At 42.1% G+C, this 24,080-nt stretch overlaps 1 protein-coding gene across 4 annotated transcripts in view; it reads left to right on the forward strand.

Moving 5' to 3' along the window:
* The window catches only part of RALGAPA1 (Ral GTPase activating protein catalytic subunit alpha 1), a 150,240-nt gene that overhangs the window by 76,992 nt on the left and 49,168 nt on the right, over positions 1–24,080 (forward strand). For all 4 annotated transcript variants that reach the window (XR_011359536.1, XM_069950343.1, XM_069950345.1 and 1 more), the window contains exons 19-31: positions 62–278; positions 1,236–1,412; positions 2,805–2,942; positions 5,691–5,884; positions 6,039–6,137; positions 7,000–7,155; positions 10,356–10,484; positions 10,897–11,022; positions 12,303–12,361; positions 12,563–12,671; positions 14,394–14,504; positions 14,892–14,960; positions 16,147–16,281. Coding sequence is in view for 3 of the 4 variants with exons in the window: in XM_069950343.1 (XP_069806444.1) it covers positions 62–278; positions 1,236–1,412; positions 2,805–2,942; positions 5,691–5,884; positions 6,039–6,137; positions 7,000–7,155; positions 10,356–10,484; positions 10,897–11,022; positions 12,303–12,361; positions 12,563–12,671; positions 14,394–14,504; positions 14,892–14,960; positions 16,147–16,281 (1,719 nt within the window). In the remaining variant the exon portion in view is untranslated. The remainder of the gene's footprint in view (positions 1–61; positions 279–1,235; positions 1,413–2,804; positions 2,943–5,690; positions 5,885–6,038; positions 6,138–6,999; positions 7,156–10,355; positions 10,485–10,896; positions 11,023–12,302; positions 12,362–12,562; positions 12,672–14,393; positions 14,505–14,891; positions 14,961–16,146; positions 16,282–24,080) is intronic.

Below are 24,080 nucleotides of genomic sequence, written 5' to 3' on the forward strand. Positions count from 1 at the left end.
TTAATTTGTGCGAAAAATTGTGGTACCTCTTTTTATTTTTTTTATTTTTTCTGTTTTCCAGAATTTGACACGAAGAGGTAGTAGCCCTGGTAGTCTAGAGGTTCCCAAAGACCTTCCTGACCCACTAAACAAACATACACAAATGCGTCCGGTAGATGATCCAGGCGTCCCCTCTGAGTGGACCTCCCCAGCGAGTGCAGCCAGCAGCGATCTCCTCAGCTCAGACAGCCACTCCGACTCTTTCAATGCTTTTCAGTGTGATGGGAGGAAATTTGAAGGTGGGGACAAATTTACTCACACTTAGGGCCCTATTCCATCGGACGATTATCGTTCAGATTATCGTTAAATCGTTCGGTTGAAATGCAGTTAACGATTATGACCGAACGAGAAATTGCTGAGCGCTTTATAAGACCTGGACCTATTTTTATCGTTGCTTGTACGCAAATCGTTCGCATTGAATAAGACATCGTTCGGTCATTCGCAATAGATACGAATGCAATAGCAAAGAAAAAACGATCGCAGTTACGATCATAAGTAACGATTATCGTTCCATGGAAATGAGTGAACATTTACAGGTCTTTCGCAATAGCGGTCGTTTGAGATCGTTAAGGGTAGGTTCACACTGCGTTTTCACCATCCGTTTAACAGATCCGGTTTTTTTTACCGGTCAAAAAAGTAGTGTCAACAGTACTTTATTGCGCGTAAAAAAAAACGCATCCGTTTTGATCCGTTTTTTTTATAATGGAAGTCAATGGAAAAACGGATCAAAAACGGATGCACACAAATGCATCAGTTTTTTGCAATCCGTTTTTTACAAAAAAACGGATCCGTTAAACTGATGCTGAAAACGCAGTGTGAACCTAGCCTAATCGTTAACGATTATGCAAACGAAAATCGTCCGGTGGAATAGGGCCCTTAGTGAAAGTTTTGATCTGCTGGGGTCTCAGTGCTGAGACTGCCACTCATCTCTAGCTATAGCTGTGTGTGGCTGCACACTTCACTCCTCGGCCTGTCACATGATTCATTGCAGGTTCCATTATAATTCTATGGAGCCCCAGTCCTATAGTAGGTGAGATTGAGCAGTGAGCCAGGGAGTAAAGCGTACTGCTGTGCTTCTACCAGCTATGTCAGTGGGATCTTAGCACCCAGACCAGTCAAAACTTTTATCATGTCTCTGTGTTATAACAATTTTCTTTTGTATTGTGGTGTATTAAAAGCATTATCTTGTCTTTTAGTTGGTTTCCCATTTAGCAATGATTCAGCTGTTCCTCCCACCACGGAGACAGATGCTGTGTCTGTACAGCTGAGCACTGAAGAACCAGAGGTTGTAAGCCTGACTACTCTCCATATTGACTCAGAAACTAGCAGTCTCAACCAGCAGGCCATGTGCACAGATGTGCCGGCAACAGCAGGTATTCCCATAATGGATCATTCATGTACATTCATGTACATGGATCATTCATTTACACTTACTGAATTTCTATACTTCAGAAACTACTTATCCATATTTACACACACGTGTGCTTTATGGCTTCTATCATAACATGACACATATACCACTATCTCTGTTCTGTATGATTCGTATACATACTTATAGATATTTTTTGTATGATTCGTATAGGTACTTTAGAGATAGAGCTTACTGCATGTTTATGCATCCAGCTCCTCAAAGCCAATGTACCATCAGGTACATTGCTTTGTTTTTTTTTTACATTACCAGACTGGCGCAGGGATGCCGGTTGCGTTTTTGTTTTTGCCTTCCGGTGTATTCTTGAGCACCGACACGGAGCAATGGGGGCAGGCCCATTGGCCCCCAGTGTGACCATCTCCCCTCTGTGACGTGGGTCCATTAGAATCAATGGAGCTACGTCACACAGGGGACGGATGAATTGGATCTAAGCTGAGGCCACTTCATATATAGGGAGTTCTAGCAGCCATCTGCAGTTGGTGGTCACTATGTGATTCCGTAATTGGAGTTCCCATAGCTATATATATAAAAAGGAAAAATTACAAATATTAAAACATTCGAAATACTTCCTGTTCTTATTTTTTTAATGAAAACAAGTATCTACTTTGGCATCGCCATATTAACTTATTACAGTGATTGCTGCAGAGAATGCCTTGATATTTTTTGCTCATCTCACATCCCAAAATCTGTTAAAGCAGTATTCTTTTCCCAGCTTGTTGTCCCCCAAGCTGGGGGTCATACTTATGGGGGGTGTTGTCCTGTTAATAGAACCCCTTTCATCCATTCCCCTTCTCTTCATCCATCCTCTCTCTTGGTTGAACTTGATGGACATGTATCCATGATGGATGTAACCAATCCTTGCGGACCACCATAGTGCACAAAAATGCATCTACTATTGCTATTGTACCTTGCTAAAAGGGTCATCTAAAAAAGTTCCAATGAGAGTCCAACCTCTGGGCTTCCCACTGATCCCAAGAATGGAGGTCCCTTGTACCCCGAGTGAATGAGGTATAAGTCTCCATCAGATTGGTGGAGAACAGTAGGCAATGGTGGGAAGTCCCATTGAGAATTAATACAATGGTGGATGAGCATGCAGCGTGCTGATAACCCATTTACCAGAGGGGCAAGAGATCTCCCAGCAGTCAGACCCCCAATGACCAGCTAGTGACCCCCAATCCTGAGTGTACCATAGTGGTAACTTTTAATCTTGGGATATCTCCTGTAAGACATCTGGATGACATATTGGGGATCCAGAGTGAAGATCCGCAGTCATTCACAATTAAATCATCTACACAAAAAACTCATCTGGCTTTTTTTTTTTTTAATGCTGTTTTAGGCTCAGAAAACGTGTCTCCTGCCGTGTCTGCTCATGGCTCTCGCTCCCAAACGCCATCTCCTGCTGCTTTTACATCTGAACAAACAGAACTGCATGAAAAGCTTCAGCATTCAGTTTTACAGACACCAGATGATATAGGTAAAAGTTATATTAGGGTTTCAAGATTTGGGAATCTTTGGAATTTTGTTCCATTTTAAGTCAAGAACTTTAGATTGGGAAACCTTAGAGGTTTACTGTATTGCTCTGACTATAAGAGGCTCCTTACTATAAGACGGTTTAGGCTTCATCTTCAGTGCTTCGGCTATCAGCAGGTTAGATTTGTCTGACCTGCTGATAGTTCCTCTTTAAGTCTTTAGACCTTTGGTCAATACAGACACCGAAATATGTTAGCACTATATTAGTGAGATATATCAAAAGTTTTCGTCATTTGGAATCTCAGAGACCATTAGAACAAGCATATGGCTAAGCACTTCACTTCCCTGATGCGATCTGCGTTCACCTTCAGTTGACAGGCTCCATTATAAGTCTGTGGCTTCAGTCTAGTGCAGCAGGATAGAGATTACAGCAAACAGAGGAGCATAACCTGGGGGGCCCTGATCAGTCTCTGTCACTTGTCAACATTTTTTTGAAGTTACAGGGACACGGTAACACTTTCTCAATGATAATGCGGTGTATCTTCCCCTTACAGTTATAAGACTAATCATGTGACTGTAACGTGACTTTCAGCTCCTTTGTCCAGCAGGTTAAAGGCAGAGGACTGTACAGCTATCACTTACTCAACAGTCAGGCACAGCACTCAATCAGCACTTTGTCCAGCCATTAGGGATGCAGTCAGGATGCTCTAGCCTAACTGCGGACATTAAAGGAGTTATCCAGCACTACTAAATCGTGGCCACTTTTGCCCCACTCTTGTCTCCATTTCAGGTGTGATTTTCAATTAAGCCCCATTTACTTTAATGGAACTAAGTTTCAAAACCTGTGTGGTGCAAAAGTGGCCATGTTTTTGTAGAGCAGCATAGACCCTTTAAAGGGAAACTGCCAGCATGTTAGAAGCATCTAACCTACTGATATGTCTCTATAGCACAAATGGCACTGATAATGAAGGTAAAATTCTTACCTTCATGCTCGGCACCATTTCCGTTCTATTAGAGTTTAATGCCAATGCTAGTAAGTCGTTTTGGTCCACTGGGGGCAGAACTGCCCCCCCCCTACTGCACCATCCCGCCGCCTGACCCGCCAGCCCCTCCTAATGAATATCGGACAGACAACATGTCAGCATAGGGTTACACTCATCCTCTGCCCCCGTGCTTTATAGGGTGATAACAGTGAGTTAGATTATTTTAACCTGCTGATAGTTTCCCTATAAGACACGTCTTATTGTCTGAAAAAATGCTGTATAAATCTGTATAATTTTACAAAAGATCAACCTGTTAACGTTCAAAAATGTGTTAGTGCCATGTAGTTTTGTGTTTTTTCCTGTAGGTGTCACCGTTGGTACTGTGGTGATGTCAGTTTCTGTTAGATTAAAGCAGTGGGTGCTTTTCGCCAATTGGGACACCAGATGTTTTTGTGTGTTACTGTAAAAATGTGAAAACTTTATAAAATTTTGAATTGGAAAAAAAAAAAAAAGCAGTGGTCCCCAAGAAGCCACACGTTGCGCTCCTTTCCTAATCATTTAGCTACCAGGTCAGTGCACTCCAACCTATCTAGCTGTTTCAAAACTGCAGCTCTGTGCTGTCAAAGCATTATGGGAGATTGCCACAGCTGGAGATTGGTTGAGGTGAGACTGAACTTACAGTCAGGTACATGTGACAAGTGGCATATAGTCAGATAGGTGACCTATTGCAAGTATATATGAAGGCTCAAGCTGATCCCACTTATTAGTAAGTTATGGCATATCCATGCACAACTGCTCCCACTCACTATTGGGTGTAACCCAGTTTACATAGATAGACTAGCTTACATGGTAGACTTGCCCCATTTGCATTTTCTTCAACTTAACACAGGTTCCTGGCATATTATAAGCAAGAGCTCTGATACATTGTATTGATCCTTGCTCTTGTATTCTCAGGGATAGAGAGGATGGGACACAGTGGTGCTGAACTGAATGAGCTCGGCACCGCTTTGGCTCCCTCTGGCATCAGGGACAATACAAACCCTGGAGACATGTGGGATGTCAGGCATAGAAAAAGTAAAATTATACTTACCAGATCCCGACCACCTGTGTTTCGTCACTGCCCTGAAAGCGGTATTCAGAATCCTGGGCAACTGCTGTCATGGCGCAGCAAAAGAAGAGGCCAAATTTCAAAAGAAACCAATTTTGCTAAGGCTTTCTTCTGCATTCCCAATCCCCTAACAAAAGTTTAGGTTATTGGATAACCCCTTTAACCAAAAATGACTCCTTTACCTAGAAGAACAGCTCTAAAAATTTGACCACTAGGTGATTCACTTTCTTGCAAACTGTTGTCCAAGGCATATTTTCAGGGAATTCTATCTCTAGTAATAATTAGATAAAGATTTCAGGAATTGGGAGTGGGGTTTAGCATGTCTTATTTGCACTAGAGGGGGAGATAGCCTGAGATGTCAGGACTTTGATACCTGCAATCTGAGCCACTCTGAAGATGCCTGCTGAAGATGATTCACACTTTTCCACAAAGGTAAATCAAGGTTTCCATCTCATGTCTGACCATCCTTAAAGCTCAGAACAGCTGTCCCTCGTGTAACTACCAGTGTTACTGCTCTCTGATGTCCGCAGTGTAGGTTTATAAAAAAATCTTTTGGAATGACAGGTACACTTTAAGCTATGATTTATGCGGTTGTATTTCCCACGATGTTTTTGTTAATTTTTATTGCTTCTTTTCAAACCTTTATGCTGGTCTTTTAAAGAGCCCTGTGAATTCCCGCTGGAAAGCTGCAGTGTGATGGCAGGGGGAACGCTAACTGGCTGGCATGCCGATGTAGCTGCAGTATTGTGGAGGAGAATGCTAGGAATCCTGGGAGATGTCAATATTATAAGCAATCCTGAAATCCATGCTCAGGTGTTCGATTACTTGTGTGAGCTGTGGCAGAACCTGGTCAAGGTAATCTATATAATCTATATAACATCTATAGTTACAGGTATCCAATGTTCACACGTGTTTTTTAGAGTGTATGTTGGAGAGTAGAGATAATATATAGGCTACTATAAATCCTTTTTATTGTATAATGTGTTCTTTGCTTATTTTTCTTTTCCAGATTCGAGACAATTTGGGAATTTCTTTGGATAACATGGCATCACCCCCGCCACCTGTGCTTATCCCACCTTTGAGGATCCTCACCCCTTGGCTTTTTAAGGTATCGGCATGTATGCAGCATAAATGCAGCCAAATGTCCCCATGCCCCCCCAGTGTCACCCGCTGTCTGACAGCTTCCGGTCTTCACCTTCTCCCTGCTTCCTGCAGCATCGCTGCAATGTCCTGCCTCACTCCTGAAGGAGGCCAACTGGCAGCAGTGAGCAGTGCCGCTGCAGGGGCATGAAGATGGTTCAGAGTGACTTCTTTATTATGTCCCCCCCCCCCCCCCATACCCTACCCACTGGGATTTTTAAATTAGGCCAGAGTTCTCCTTTAACAGCAGGTAAATGGCATAAGCAGTGTTAATTTGCATGCTCTGTACTATAAATATAATGTACTGTATGTGTATGTATGTATAATGTGTACTATAAACTTTGATGGTGAGATAGACGATTTAAAGGGAACCTGTCAGCCCTGACAGCAGGTCAGAACCCACCCTATCATGGGACACATTGTGGGACAGTTACCCTCCCCTCGTGGTCCTGCTCCAGATGACGGTCCCCAGATAATCACTGCTCCAGTGATTTCCTATGGGCATTGGACTCATCTCTGCTCATTTGCATAATGAGCGCATTAGCGATTTCAATGCGATAGGAACCGCATCCAGAGCGGGACCGCGCGGAGAGGGTAAGTATCCCATACTGTTTCCTGGTAGGGTAGGTTCTGGCCTGCTGTCAGGTCTGTCAGATTCCCTTTAACAGCCCACATTTTGTCTCCATAGTTTTCTTATCTGTATGTACCGAATCTTCACTATGAGAACAATATAATTCAAAGCCACTTTCCCACTGCTCCCATGACTCCAGCGAGTACAACATCAGGCTGAAATCTTCAGGTTTTAAGTGCTGTTATTTTCTGTGTTTCAGGCCACAATGTTACCAGACAAGTACAAACAAGGGAAACTTCATGCCTATAAATTGATCTGCCAGATCATGAAGAGAAGACAGGACGTGTCTCCTAACACTGACTTCTTAACGCACTTTTACAATATTATGCACTGTGGCTTGCTCCATAATGATCAGGTAAGTGGTCATACACATTAGAAAAGTGTCAGCTCTCTCATACTCATGGTGGCTTCCTGACTTCACCCTGATGGCAGATTTCAGGGGAGAGAAGGATCAGGCATGTTGGATTTCAGTGCTTTAGCTCTTGGGAAGAGTTATCTAGCGTCGCCTCATTGAGAGCACATGTACATTGAGCCATGCTTCTACGTGTATCGGGATTGGGAAAGATGGTTGTTAATCGTATTTGTTGTGTGTATGGCTAGCTTTAGAAGCATACCAGGAAGGAAGCATGTACCTAAAGTGTCACTGTGTTGTTGTTTTTTGTTTTTTGTTTTATTTTGCAGAAATCAATAGTACAGGTGATTTTAAGAAACTTTGTGGCAAATATGCCATTATGTGCATTCAAAAAGCTTTTCCCCAGGTCCCCCCTCCCTCCTCTCACTGCTTATTATCAGGAAATCTCGACTCTTTTACATCAGTCATGCCCTGTCTAACCTATGCAGGGGGGAGGAGGGAGGCGGGAGATTTGTCGCAAGCAGAGAACAAAGGATTACACAGTGGGAGCTTTGTGAAAGCCGGTATTCAGAGGTCAGAGAGGTCAGTGCTGACTTCAGAGGAGATGGAGCCTGGTGATGTAGCTGTAAATTAACTCTTTGTTGTCCTGTTTGGGGGCCTCATCTCCCTCCACCCCTCTCCTCTCCACAGAAAACCATGAAGAAAGGGGGGGAGAGCTTTAAACTGCTTTTTTATGATAAAAATGCATTTTTCGGCTAATAAACCCAATTACAAAGTTCCTTAAAATCGCCTGTACTATTGATTTCAGAAAAAAAAATTTAAACGACAGTGACACTCTAACCCCTAGGCCACCCTGGACGTACCCGTACGTCCAGTGCCGCCTCCACGCGTTCAGAGCGCGGCCGTGGACGTGCCCGCTAATAAAGTAATCGAATGCAGCTGTCAAAGTTGACAGCTGCATCCGATTATTTGATGCAGCCGTTCCCTGGTGTCTAGTGGGGAGGATCGCTCCTCCAGGACATTGTCCCGGAGGAGCGATCCACACATCTTACCCCGTCCGGGGTCAGCGCCGTAATGGCCCTGATCCCGACTCAGCACTCGATTGCTTCCGGCTGGAGCAGCCGGAAGCAATCGATGTGCCTATCTCATCGATCTATGCTGCATATCTATGCATCGATTTATGCAGCATAGATCTCAATGAGAGATCAGTGCACTTATACTAGAAGTCCCCCAGGGGGGCTTCTAGTATATGTGTGTAAAAGTAAAAATAAAAGTTTTATTAGTAAAAAGCGCCCTTCCTAATAAAAGTCAGAATCACCCCTCTTTTCCCATGTTATAAATAAAATAAATAAATAAACATGTTTGGTGTTGCCGCGTGCGTAATCGCCCAAACTATTAATTTATCACATTCCTGATCTCGCACGGTAAACGGCGTAAGCGCCAACAAATCCTAAAGTGCAAAATTGCGCAATATTTGGTCGCATCAAATCCAGAAAAATTGTAATTAAAAGCAATCAAAAAGTCGCATATGCGCAATCAAGGTACCGATAGAAAGAACACATCTTGGCACAAAAAATAACACCTGACACAGCCCCATAGACCAAAGGATAAAAGCGTTATAAGCCTGGGAATGGAGCGATTTTTAGAAACATATATTTGTTAACAATAGTTTGAATTTTTTACAAGCCATCAGATACAATTAAAGTTGTACATGTTACATATCGTTGTAATCGTAACGACTTGAGGAACATATATAACAAGTCAGTTTTACCCCAGGGCGAACGACGTAAAAACGAAAAAACCCCAAATAAAAGAAATGCCTTTTTTTTTTTAAAGTGTCACTGTCGTGAAATTTTTTTTTGCAGAAATCAATAGTCCAGGCGATTTTAAGAAACTTTGTAATTGTGTTTATTATCCGAAAAATGCATTTTTATCATGAAAAATCAGTTTGAAGCTCTCCCCCCTGTCTTCATTGTTCTCCTATGGAGAGAGCTAAAGAAAAGACCAAAACAGGACAACAAAGAGTTAATCTACAAATCCCTCACGGGATATCTCCTGTGACAGTCACCAGTGACCTGTCTGAGCTCGGATTACAGCTGTCACCCAGCTCCGTGCCTGTAATCCTCTGTTATCTGCTTTCTGCTGCCGGCTAACTCCCTCCTTCCTCCTCCCCCCTCCCCTCTCCCTAGAGCAGACAGGGGACGTCTCCTGCAACAAGTCACAATTTTCAGATTTTTCAGAGTGGATGAAAAAGAGGAAGGAGGGGGGGGACCTGGGAAAAGGCTTTTTACATGCAGATAATGGCAGATTTGGCTAATAAACCCAATTACAAAGTTTCTTAAAATCGCCTGGACTATTGATTTCTGCGAAAAAAAAAAAAAAATACGACAGTGACTCTTTAAATTTCACCACACTTTGAATTTTTTTCTGGTTTCGCAGTATACTTTATGAAAAAATTCAGCCTGTCATTGCAAAGTACAATTAGTGGCGCAAAAAATAAGGGCTCATGTGGGTTTCTAGGTGAAAAAATGCAAGTGCTATGGCCTTTTAAGCACAAGGAGGAAAAAACAAAAACACAAAAATTTAAATTGGCCCGGTCCTCTAAGGGTTAAAGCAAATGTACCATCAGGTACATTGCTTTAGATTTTTTACATAAATAGACCAGCACGGGGATTCTGATGCCACAGTCCCTTTTTTTGAACCGTGGCCCGATTCCTGCACGCGGTGTCGGTCTATTCCTTGGCACAGGCTCAGCCTGAAGCACTGGAGACTGGCCCGACCATCCGCCCGTCCCCACTGTGACCATATCCCCTCCCCTTTGTGACGTGGCTCCTTTGACTCTAATGGAGACGCGTCACAGAGGGGGTTTAGTCACGCTGGGGACGGGCCTGCCTCCAGTGCTTTAGGCCTTGCCTGTGTCCAGGAATAGACCGGCGCCGTGTGTGGGAACTGGGCCGCGGTTCAAAAAAATAAACTGTGACATCAGCCTCTCTGTGCCAGTTTATTCATGTAAATAAAGTTAAAGTGATGTACCTAATGGTACATTCGCTTTAACATTATCTCTGGGTTACTGCTTTTCACATACCTTACCTATCAAATATGTTGCATCCGCTGTAAAAGGATGCCAGTTTCTGTATCACGGTGTTATGTTGTTAGCCGACTAAGCAACTTGTTATATACTATTTTCCGCTCTTCTCTCCTAGGATATAGTTAATACCATTATCAAGCACTGCTCTCCTCAGTTTTTCTCACTGGGGCTCCCAGGGGCCACGCTCCTAATTATGGACTTTATTATAGCAGCAGGAAGAGTTGCTGCATCGCCCTCCCTAAATGTAAGTATTAAACACTAGTATTCTAGTAGGCCTTCCTTCTCTCTGTGTATGGAAGCTACTGCATGTTACAGATCATTAGGTTATTTAAGTCACTGGGTTAGCATACTGCTGTTATGTCATCTTTATGTGCATTGTATATAGTCCCCTGTCTGCAGTGGTGGTCCTAGATTCAGCAAACAATACAGACCACAGAGTGTCAAAATGACTTGCATATAGAGTGATGTATATCAGCAAGTTGTACATAGTGAGTTTAGTGTGAGCTGGTGTAGGCTGGGTGCAATATATTTATCTACCACTGTCAGCATTAGTGCTAAATATTGCAGTTTATATTGGGGTGTGTATGATGATTCCTGTTATTATTACACTTGTTTTGGGAGGAGATGTTCAATTGCATTTTTTTTTTCCCTGACAGGCTCCACGTGTAGAAGCTCAGGTGCTGCTCGGATCTCTGGTCTGCTTTCCTAACCTCTATCAGGAGCTCCCAGCCCTGCACCCCAGTAGCTCTGAAATTGCCATATCCCAGTTTACAGATGTAAAGGTAAAATCAGTCAAATGCTACCATATAGTAAAGGACGTCTGTCAGGAGGTAAAAGCACAGACTATAGGCAGCGACAAGCTCCCTTGTTAGAGACAACAGTGTTAAACACTCTGGTCCGATTAGAAGTGAGCTGGGGCATGGGATGGAGTACTGATGGAGTCAGCATCAGCTCCCCCTTGTCTGTCCGCTTAAATGACAGCTCTCTCCCTATACACAAATCTAGAGACCTGTCAATCAAGACAAGCTGTGCAGGGAGACTTTAGCTGGGACCACCCTGATGGCTCTTCACTTGGTGACCCTACATTTAGGAAACATATCTTCAAATTATATGTAAATAAAAAATTTAACAACTTGAAGCTGATCCCCCCTCCATACCACCAAAGGCTTTTTAACAGCATTTAAATGCCGCTGTCAGTTTTGAGGCATTTAAATTGTTAATTAGCCGTTGCAGTCGATCAGGCCACGCCAGATATTAGCCGCCCTGGTACAGTACAGTGAGACCCCCTTAGTAATGCCATGACATACCACTAAGGAGTTAAAGGACAACTCCGGCACTGATTAAAAAAAATGAACTGATGCTCCAGTTGGTGTCTTCATTTTTTCTTCACTTTCTGGTTTGAGGTTTCCCATAATGCACTTTGTCTCCTGTGATGTCTAACTGACTATGTAGAACTGTTAGATTGCTTACAGCTTGCTTAGCCAATCAGAGCTGAACAACCTGTCTCATCTGACAAAGGGAGGCCGGCCTAACAGGGCTTAGACCAGTTTTTTCTCTTGATGATGTGATTGTCACAAAATGGCTGCCACAGAACAGCCTGGGGTCAACAGTCATTAGATAATAATTTGTTTACTTCACTTCCTGGTGGGGGGTTGAGGGGTGAAAAGATAGGGAAGGGGAGCAGATAGGTGGTTTAAGCATATTACAAAGTTAGATAACTTTGTAATGTGTTTCAATTACTGGGAAAAAGATTTTTGCCGGAGTACCCCTTTAAAGCTCTTCAGGATAGATCATTAATGTGAAACTAATGGGAGTGCAGAACCTGGTGCCTCTACCACTCAGCTGTTTACTAGAGCCATGGCACTCACATACTCACAGTGAAATGGCAGAAGACTATGGGTGCATACACCGGGGACTGGCCATGCTGGAATTCTGAAGATCAGTTTAGGTTCTAAAAACTGTGTGGACAAACCCTTTTACCTGAGGTTCCTTCTTTCAGACTGTCAGAAGCATAATGGTAGCATGCATGTGATAAGCTTCCATAATCTCTTTTTTGTCACAGGAGCTCATAATAAAAACGGTGTTAAGCTCTGCCAGAGAAGAACCATCTGGGCCAGCAAGGTAGGACTGACAGAACAATTCATATTCAAAGTTATTGATTTTGTTGTCGCCATACTGATCTTTAGCATGCTCATGACATTGCTGACCTTTGCAGCAGCGGTACTTCCATGGTTGCAATGTCTGCACACCACAGTGGGTTGTAAATGTAGGGACAGGCGTTTTTTGGCATATGTTTTATTAATCTTTTTATGTCCTTTGCAGATGTGTAGCTCTGTGCAGCTTGGGTATCTGGATGTGCGAAGAGCTGGTCAACCAAACACATCATCCGCAGATTAAAGAAGCGCTCAACGTCATCTGTGTTTCCCTCAAAGTAAGACCTGCTTATAGAGTAAAAGTTGTGTATTTTAAGACTTAGGGCCAGTTCACATGGAGCAAAAGCAGCAAAACTCTCCTCTGTGGAATCCCGCCTGCCTCAGTCTCACCCAGCGTGTCAATGGGAGAGCTGGCGCACCACAGCTTCAGACGGAGAGCGACAGAAGCGGAGGCGTGCGAGCCCTCCCATAGACTTAGGCAGACAGGATTCGCTCAGTGTGAACTGGCTTTTAAAGGGGTTATCCAGTGCTACAAAAACATGGCCACTTTCTTTCAGCGACAACACGACTCTTGTCTCCAGTTCAGGTGTGGTTTGCAATTAAGCTCCATTCACTTCAATGGAACTGAGCAAAATCCCACCTAAGCTGGAGAGAAGAATGGAGCTGTCTTTTGAAGAAAGTGGCCATGTTTTTGTAGCACTGATAACCCCTTTAAGGTAAGCTATAGGCATGGTACCTGTAATGATCATCACAGACACCTCACGCCAAGAAGAGTTTGGCAGAAGAGACTTCTGTGATTGTACACTCCAGGCTATGTTTCTTGCCGTCACTTTTAAGTTTCTGCCAGGAGATGCAGCTGAAGCCATTACTGCGGTAAATATTAGGTAACGGCATTAAAATTAGTGTAAAATTTCATTGGAATATACAGTATGTGTATCACGCCATAGTTTCCTATGTTTGATACCCTAATTTGTCATTTATTAGAGCCCCCCCCCCCCCCCCCAATCTAGTTAGATCTCCTGTAGCCATCAGAACATTGTAGCACAGACTTCACTCTGGTATTATTCAGCAGGAATATTGGTTCATGTGGGCAGGATAGCTTTAGATATTCTGTAGATTTAAGATCTTGGGACTGTAAAGACCGGGGAAGGAAAGAAACTTCCTGTCATGTTCCTGGAACCAATCCTTGACTGTCCCCCCCTTTTGGCTCTGCTGTTTTTAATTGTGTCCTCGTGCCATGAAAACTGGTCGGCCACAATGCTTAGATAAACCTTACTGTCCAAATTCCATCCACAAGTATGGAAAGACCCAGAGTGTGCCAAGAAAACATTTCCAACTTCATTACGGGTGCCATATGCCTTCAGTATCTGTTGGCTGAACATGTTTGGCTGAGCGGTATCTCTCCACACACATGAACATTAGGCAATGGAGAGAAGGAGGGGTAAGTCGATGCCAGACGACTTTGGCAACTTACAAAAGGGTTGAAATCCAGTATGCCCAACCCTTGTCTCCCTGACATCTTCTGTTGGGAGGTTCCCATACAATTTAGGCAGTCAGCCAGTCCCACCAGAGTCAGTGACTGTTAACTAAAGTATATGGAGACCTTCACACTACCTCCACCAGCCTGAACTATTGACATCTGACAGGAAGGGTTCATCGAATCGCGCTGCTTGTGCCACATTCTGACCCTCCCAATAGGATGGTGCAACAGAAAGATGGATTGTTTAAACGTCCAGTGGAGTGTCTGAGCTGCACGCATCCCAAGAACAAGTGCCCCTGCCCCACCAAGTCTGCTTGTGTCTGCTGGAGTTGGCCAGGAAGCTGTAAATGGCCTAGCTGGCTGTATTATGCAGTCTGCATAAGTCCCATAGAGGTTAATAGGAACTGCATGAAAATCTAGAGCTCTGCTTGTGTGCACATGTATTTTTTCATTATCAAAAAATTCCCTGTTCCTTTGTGTCAGTCATGTGACAACTATATTCTTCTGCTGTTTGTTTAAGTTTCCCAACAAAGTAGTGGCACAGGTGGCATGCAGCGTGCTGAACGTTCTCCTTAACTACGTCCCACAACTGCAGATTTACCACCCAGACTATCCACTTAAAATCACTGAGGTACGTTCTTTAGTTTTGAATGTTTCTGTGTTTTATGTAATAATTGATTATTTTCCCCCAAAGCATTTGACTGTAAGAATTATCTATATATGTGTGTATATGCGTACGTATGTGTGTGTGTGTGTGTATATATATATATTTACACATATTATTATCTGTCTTTATTATTATCTCTCTATCTATCTATCTGACACCATATTAGCAGATTTTTAGGGAATCATTAGACCTAATATCAGAACTAGTGGAAGTATTATCATCTTAATATATTTGCCTACTACAGAGAGATAAGATACTGTTATCTGGCATTCAGATGATTCAGATGTCACTATGGCTACAGTGATGTATCCTGGTGAATTGCTCACTTATGGTATTCTTTGGTTGCGGCAGATCCTTCTAGCCACTGTGACACATCTCTTGCCAACGGCCGAGACATCTCCTTATGAACAAGATAAGCGGGTGAGTATATACATTCAGCCCCTGTACAGTACATTACTTTAATCCTGTGTATAATATTCACACACAAACTATACGGCACTACTAAATAACAAGAAGAAAGTTTGGGTTGTAGGCATAGGTTGGCATTGTGTCGAAAAGAAATGAGAGTTTATATTATGGTTTATTGGTGTTTTTTGTCGCCCAAATAGTCCATTAGTGGCTGGGTTTGGGCTGTCTCCTGCCCGTATATGTTTATTTAGAGGGACTCAGAAGTGTGGTCTGCTGTGTAGATATATGATCCGTTATTTAGACCATTGTTACAAACCATCATATATAGGCCTTTGTAAGAATTCCACTTCTTAGAACCTCACCAGCAGGTGGCAGATCAGTTCACTACCTGATCAGCAAAGACATAAGAGATTCAATTGTTCCTGTTGTCCATTGTGATGCCTTGCTATTCCTCATCGCCCATACAGATAAAGTTTTAACGCTAGTATAGCATTCCTAGGAAGGCTCATTCACCTGATATTTTGCCTTTGTAAAAGAGCCAGTGAAATGAGAGTCAACCTCGCTGATCAGTACTCATTTCCCGCCTACCCTCCGGCTGAGTAAAAAAAAAGCTTAACGTGTCAGTCGTTTAAATTTTCTTTTTTTGCAGAAATCTATAGTTAGTAGAGGCGATTTTAAGAAACTTTGTAATTGGTTTAATTAGATGAAAAATGCTTTTTTATCATAAAAAGGAGTTTAAAGCCCTCTCCCCTGTCTTCATGGTTCTCTTATGAAGAGAGGGAAATGAAACACCAAAACAGGACAACAAGGGTTAATTTACAGCTTCATCACCGGGCTATCTCCTCTGAAGTCAGCACTGACCTCTCTGACCTCTGAATACTGGCTTTCAGACAGGTCCCCTGTGTAATCCTTTGTACTCTGCTCTCTGCTGGCGACTAATCTCCCCTCTCCATATGTTACACGAAGCTCGACTGATGTAAAAGAGTCAAGATCTCCTGGTAATAAGCAGTGAATGAGAGAGAGGAGGGGGGGGGGGGGCCTGGGGAAAGTCTTTTTGAATGCAGATAATGGCATATTTGCCTAATAAACCCAACTACAAAGTTTCTTAAAACCGCCTGGATTTCTGCAACAGTGACACTTTATTGTATATTAACTGTATAGATTTGTAACACTTCTCTTACTTATAATTGTCTTCCAGTTGATCGTGTCTCTGCTGCTCTCACTTCTAGAGTGGATGATGGCACTGCCACTCTCAGTATTACTGAAGCCAGTGCGCCATACTGGCAGTGACAACCTAGGAAGGGAGAACTCTTTATTGCACTGTGCCAATAAGGTAATGTACATCTGAACGTTATGTCATGGTTCATGGTGCCTATATTCTTGTAAGTAATTGGTGAAGGGTTCATGCAAAAAAACTGCCCCAATATACATTAGAAAAGAGCTGCCAATTGGAGTAGCCAACTGTTAAAGGAAACTAATCACTCAAAAAATGGCTATAACACTAAAAAATGTAGTGCTACTTCACCCAGCACACTTCCGTAACACAATCCTGTAGCCCGCGTTCCTGCCCTTTATAAAGAGCAAACTTATTAAGTCCCTGACTAGTCATCTAGGCGTCCTCTCTTCGGCAACTATTCGTGGTCACCGGGCGTGTCAGAGCTGTAATCTCGATTAGGTATTTTAATCTATCAAACTTGAACATGTCAGAAAGCCACCAAAACATTTAAAGGGAACCAATCACCCAAATTATTGCTAACCCCTAGGCAACCCAAGGTGTACCCGTATGTCGTGGCTTGGGTAGGGGAGTTCAGAGGAGGGGCTAAGCGGCTCGGCAATCCATTGCTCTGGGCTCCAACAGCCCAGAGAAATGGATCACTGATCTCATGGACTTCAAATTACAGTGTAGTAAAAAGAAAAAAAAGGATAAAGCTTTTTCATTAATAAAAAATCCCCTGCCCTAATGAAAGTTTAAATCACCCCCCTTTTCCCATTTTATAAATAAAAATAAATAAATAAACATATTTGCTATCACTATGTGCATAATCGCCCAAACTAATAAATTATCACATCCCTGATCTCGCACAGTAAACGGATTAAGTGCGAAAAAATGCCAAAGTGCAAAATTGCAGATTTTTTTTGTCACATCAAATCCAGAAAAATTGTAATGAAAAGTGATCAAAAAGCAAGGTACTGATAGAAAGTACAGATCATGGTGTAAAAAATGACACCTTACTCCCCATAGACCAAAATATAAAAGCTTTATAAGGATGGGAATTGCTATTGGTATCATTGTAATTGTTCTTGACTTGTGTAACCACAGGAGAACAGCGTAAACCTTGAAACCCCTCAAAATAAAAAAAGTGATTATTATTATTTCCTTTTTTTTTTTTCTATTTTACTACGTAAATCATTTTTTCTGGTTTTGCAGCTTATTTTATGCACAAATTAAGTCTGTCATTGCAAAGTACAATTGGTGTCACAAAAAATAAGGGCTCATGTGGGTCTGTAGGTAAAAAAAAACACGGCCTTTTAAACACGAGGAGGTAAAAAAACAAAAGCGCAAAATTGAAAATTGGTCTGGTCCTCAAAGGGTTAAATTGCTGTAATCTCCATGAGGTCACAGAAAGGCAGGGCTTCGTTTAATGGAGAAGCAGTGCACATGCGCATGTCCCGCCTAAGGAAGAAGTCGTAGCGCCCCCTACCTCTCAGTGACGCGAAAGCCGCCTCTCTGTGATGTCATGGATTTAAATTGCCGTCTGATGGGCGTGATTACAACTCTGTCACACCCTATGGCTGGGAATTTTTGCTGAAAGGAAGACGCCCAAGTGACTAGTTGGAGATCATTTATATACAGCGCAGGACTTTATAAATGTTTGCTCTTTATACTGGGCAGGGATATGTTTCAGTGTGCTGGGTCATGCAGTGGCATATTTCCTTAGCTGTATAGTATTTTTTTGAGTGATTTTGTTCCCTTTAAATGCTTTGTTTTGGTGGCCTTCTGACATGTTTGAGCTTGTTACGTTTCAAATACCCGATCCTTTTAGTTCTTGGAGAGATAAGCCACAAGGAGAGAGAGGAGTCTTGCAGCAGCTAACCTCATCTCTCTCCGTCAGGACACATTATGACAAAGCTTTAGCTTTGACTGTCAAGGCATGCTGGGAGTTGTAGTTTTGCCACAGCTGGAGAGCCAAGGTTATATCAGTGGTAGGGAACCTATCGGGCACTGTGGTTTAACACTGTCAGTTGTATGCGAGACATAGAAAAGCTGGAAATGTATGAAATCCAGCTGCTGCATATATGTGTGTGATGGGGAAGCGACAGCTTGTATCCCCCAGGATAATTTGTTTGGCTGCACAATATGTGATAGTTGGCTACTAAGGTTTTGGAACATAAAATCTGCAAAAATTGGATGTTAAATGGCCCACAGTGTTTTCTGCAGCTTCACAATCTTAAATAACTAGCATGGGAAATCGTATGTTGCAGCCTGTTGACTTTAAGGCCCCCAAAAAACCCGCCTACGCCACAGACCTCTCTCTTTACGACATTATAAAATGGACTACGCTTTAAAAGGACCATTTCTTTAGTCTTTCAGAGTTCAGTTTGCATCTGTTGTTTGGCCAATAAAACCAATATTATCAGCTGCCTATTCACCTATGTTAATGGGATATGTGGCCAACAATAATAATGCTTAAAGGGGTTATTTAGGATTAAAAAAAGAACACAGTCTCTTTCTTTTAAACACAGCGCCACCCCTGTCCCGTGGTATTAGAAGTAGAGATGAGCGAATATACAGCATCAGTTACCGACACGTTATGGATGTGTATAAGAAGTGCACTGACACAGTTACAGACACGTTATGGATGTGTAGAAGAAGTGCACTGACATCAGTTACAGACATGTTATGGATGTGTATAAGAAGTGCACTGACATCAGTTTATAGACACGTTATGGATGTGTATAAGAAGTGCACTGACATCAGTTACAGACATGTTATGGATCTGTATAAGAAGTGCACTGACATCAGTTACAGACACGTTATGGATCTGTATAAGAAGTGCACTGACATCAGTTACAGACACGTTATGGATCTGTATAAGAAGTGCACTGACATCAGTTACAGCCATGTTATGGATCTGTATAAGAAGTGCACTGACATCAGTTACAGACACGTTATGGATGTGTATAAGAAGTGCACTGACACAGTTACAGCCATGTTATGGATGTGTATAAGAAGTGCACTGACATCAGTTACAGACACGTTATGGATGTGTATAAGAAGTGCACTGACATCAGTTACAGACACGTTATGGATCTGTATAAGAAGTGCACTGACATCAGTTACAGACACGTTATGGATGTGTTTAAGAAGTGCACTGACATCAGTTACAGCCATGTTATGGATGTGTATGAGAAGTGCACTGACATCAGTTACAGACACGTTATGGATGTGTTTAAGAAGTGCACTGACATCAGTTACAGCCATGTTATGGATGTGTATGAGAAGTGCACTGACATCAGTTACAGACACGTTATGGATGAGTGTAAGAAGTGCACTGACATCAGTTACAGACACTTTATGAATGTGTATAGGAAGTGCACTGACATCAGTTACAGACACGTTATGGATGTGTATAAGAAGTGCACTGACACAGTTACAGACACTTTATGGATGTGTATAAGAAGTGCACTGACATCAGTTACAGACACGTTATGGATGTGTAGAAGAAGTGCACTGACATCAGTTTATAGACATGTTATGGATGTGTATAAGAAGTGCACTGACATCAGTTACAGACACGTTATGGATGTGTATAAGAAGTGCACTGACATCAGTTACAGACACGTTATGGATGTGTATAAGAAGTGCACTGACATCAGTTACAGACACGTTATGGATGTGTATAAGAAGTGCACTGACATCAGTTACAGACACGTTATGGATGTGTATAAGAAGTGCACTGACATCAGTTACAGACACGTTATGGATCTTTATAAGAAGTGCACTGACATCAGTTACAGACACGTTATGGATGTGTATAAGAAGTGCACTGACATCAGTTACAGACACGTTATGGATGTGTATAAGAAGTGCACTGACATCAGTTACAGACACGTTATGGATGTGTATAAGAAGTGCACTGACATCAGTTACAGACACGTTATGGATCTGTATAAGAAGTGCACTGACATCAGTTACAGACACGTTATGGATGTGTATAAGAAGTGCACTGACATCAGTTACAGACACGTTATGGATGTGTATAAGAAGTGCACTGACATCAGTTACAGACACGTTATGGATGTGTATAAGAAGTGCACTGACATCAGTTACAGACACGTTATGGATGTGTATAAGAAGTGCACTGACATCAGTTACAGACACGTTATGGATCTGTATAAGAAGTGCACTGACACAGTTACAGACACGTTATGGATGTGTATAAGAAGTGCACTGACATCAGTTACAGACACGTTATGGATCTGTATAAGAAGTGCACTGACATCAGTTACAGACACGTTATGGATGTGTATAAGAAGTGCACTGACATCAGTTACAGACACGTTTTGGATGTGTATAAGAAGTGCACTGACATCAGTTACAGACACGTTATGGATCTGTATAAGAAGTGCACTGACATCAGTTACAGACACGTTATGGATGTGTATAAGAAGTGCACTGACACAGTTACAGACACGTTATGGATCTGTATAAGAAGTGCACTGACACAGTTACAGACACGTTATGGATGTGTATAAGGAGTGCACTGACATCAGTTACCGACACTTTATGGATGTGTATAAGAAGTGCACTGACATCAGTTACAGCCATGTTATGGATCTGTATAAGAAGTGCACTGACACAGCTACAGACACGTTATGGATGTGTAGAAGAAGTGCACTGACACAGTTACAGACATGTTATGGATGTGTAGAAGAAGTGCACAGACATCAGTTACAGACACGTTATGGATTAGTGTAAGAAGTGCACAGACATCAGTTACAGACACTTTATGGATCTGTATAAGAAGTGCACTGACATCAGTTTATAGACACGTTATGGATGTGTATAAGAAGTGCACTGACATCAGTTACAGACACGTTATGGATGTGTATAAGAAGTGCACTGACATCAGTTACAGACACGTTATGGATCTGTATAAGAAGTGCACTGACATCAGTTACAGACACGTTATGGATCTGTATAAGAAGTGCACTGACATCAGTTACAGACACGTTATGGATCTGTATAAGAAGTGCACTGACATCAGTTACAGACACGTTATGGATCTGTATAAGAAGTGCACTGACATCAGTTACAGACACTTTATGGATGTGTATAGGAAGTGCACTGACATCAGTTAGACACGTTTTGGATCTGTATAAGAAGTGCACTGACATCAGTTACAGACACGTTATGGATCTGTATAAGAAGTGCACTGACATCAGTTACAGACACTTTATGGATGTGTATAGGAAGTGCACTGACATCAGTTACAGACACGTTATGGATCTGTATAAGAAGTGCACTGACACAGTTACAGACACGTTATGGATCTGTATAAGAAGTGCACTGACATCAGTTACAGACACTTTATGGATGTGTATAGGAAGTGCACTGACATCAGTTACAGACACGTTATGGATGTGTATAAGAAGTGCACTGACACAGTTACAGACACGTTATGGATGTGTATAAGAAGTGCACTGACATCAGTTAGACACGTTTTGGATCTGTATAAGAAGTGCACTGACATCAGTTACAGACACGTTATGGATCTGTATAAGAAGTGCACTGACATCAGTTACAGACACTTTATGGATGTGTATAGGAAGTGCACTGACATCAGTTACAGACACGTTATGGATCTGTATAAGAAGTGCACTGACACAGTTACAGACACGTTATGGATCTGTATAAGAAGTGCACTGACACAGTTACAGACACGTTATGGATGTGTATAAGGAGTGCACTGACATCAGTTACAGACACGTTATGGATGTGTATAAGAAGTGCACTGACATCAGTTACAGACACGTTATGGATCTGTATAAGAAGTGCACTGACATCAGTTACAGCCATGTTATGGATCTGTATAAGAAGTGCACTGACACAGCTACAGACACGTTATGGATGTGTAGAAGAAGTGCACTGACACAGTTACAGACATGTTATGGATGTGTAGAAGAAGTGCACAGACATCAGTTACAGACACGTTATGGATGAGTGTAAGAAGTGCACAGACATCAGTTACAGACACTTTATGGATGTGTATAAGAAGTGCACTGACATCAGTTACAGACACGTTATGGATGTGTATAAGAAGTGCACTGACATCAGTTACAGACACGTTTTGGATGTGTATAAGAAGTGCACTGACATCAGTTACAGACACGTTATGGATGTGTATAAGAAGTGCACTGACATCAGTTAGACACGTTTTGGATCTGTATAAGAAGTGCACTGACATCAGTTACAGACACGTTATGGATCTGTATAAGAAGTGCACTGACACAGTTACAGACACGTTATGGATCTGTATAAGGAGTGCACTGACACAGTTACAGCCATGTTATGGATGTGTATAAGAAGTGCACTGACATCAGTTACAGACACGTTATGGATCTGTATAAGAAGTGCACTGACACAGTTACAGACACGTTATGGATGTGTATAAGGAGTGCACTGACATCAGTTACCGACACTTTATGGATGTGTATAAGAAGTGCACTGACATCAGTTACAGCCATGTTATGGATCTGTATAAGAAGTGCACTGACACAGCTACAGACACGTTATGGATGTGTAGAAGAAGTGCACTGACACAGTTACAGACATGTTATGGATGTGTATAAGGAGTGCACTGACATCAGTTACAGACACGTTATGGATCTGTATAAGAAGTGCACTGACATCAGTTACAGACACGTTATGGATGAGTGTAAGAAGTGCACTGACATCAGTTACAGACACGTTATGGGTGAGTGTAAGAAGTGCACTGACATCAGTTACAGACACTTTATGGATCTGTATAGGAAGTGCACAGACATCAGTTACAGACACTTTATGGATGTGTATAAGAAGTGCACTGACACAGTTACCGACACTTTATGGATGTGTATAAGAAGTGCACTGACATCAGTTACAGACACGTTATGGATGTGTATAAGAAGTGCACTGACATCAGTTACAGACACGTTATGGATGTGTATAAGAAGTGCACTGACATCAGTTACAGACACGTTATGGATGTGTATAAGAAGTGCACTGACACAGTTACAGACACGTTATGGATGTGTATAAGGAGTGCACTGACATCAGTTACAGCCATGTTATGGATCTGTATAAGAAGTGCACTGACACAGCTACAGACACGTTATGGATGTGTAGAAGAAGTGCACTGACATCAGTTACAGACACGTTATGGATCTGTATAAGGAGTGCACTGACACAGTTACAGCCATGTTATGGATGTGTATAAGAAGTGCACTGACACAGTTACAGACATGTTATGGATGTGTAGAAGAAGTGCACAGACATTAGTTACAGACACGTTATGGATGAGTGTAAGAAGTGCACTGACATCAGTTACAGACACGTTATGGATGAGTGTAAGAAGTGCACTGACATCAGTTACAGACACTTTATGGATGTGTATAGGAAGTGCACTGACATCAGTTACAGACACTTTATGGATGTGTATAAGAAGTGCACTGACATCAGTTACAGACACGTTATGGATGTGTATAAGAAGTGCACTGACATCAGTTACAGACACGTTATGGATGTGTATAAGAAGTGCACTGACATCAGTTACAGACACGTTATGGATGTGTATAAGAAGTGCACTGACATCAGTTACAGACACGTTATGGATGTGTATAAGAAGTGCACTGACATCAGTTACAGACACGTTATGGATGTGTATAAGAAGTGCACTGACATCAGTTACAGACACGTTATGGATGTGTATAAGAAGTGCACTGACATCAGTTACAGACACGTTATGGATGTGTATAAGAAGTGCACTGACATCAGTTACAGACACGTTATGGATGTGTATAAGAAGTGCACTGACATCAGTTACAGACACGTTATGGATGTGTATAAGAAGTGCACTGACATCAGTTACA

The sequence above is a fragment of the Dendropsophus ebraccatus genome, chromosome 13 (genome assembly GCF_027789765.1).
Source record: "Dendropsophus ebraccatus isolate aDenEbr1 chromosome 13, aDenEbr1.pat, whole genome shotgun sequence".
Lineage (NCBI taxonomy): Eukaryota > Metazoa > Chordata > Amphibia > Anura > Hylidae > Dendropsophus > Dendropsophus ebraccatus.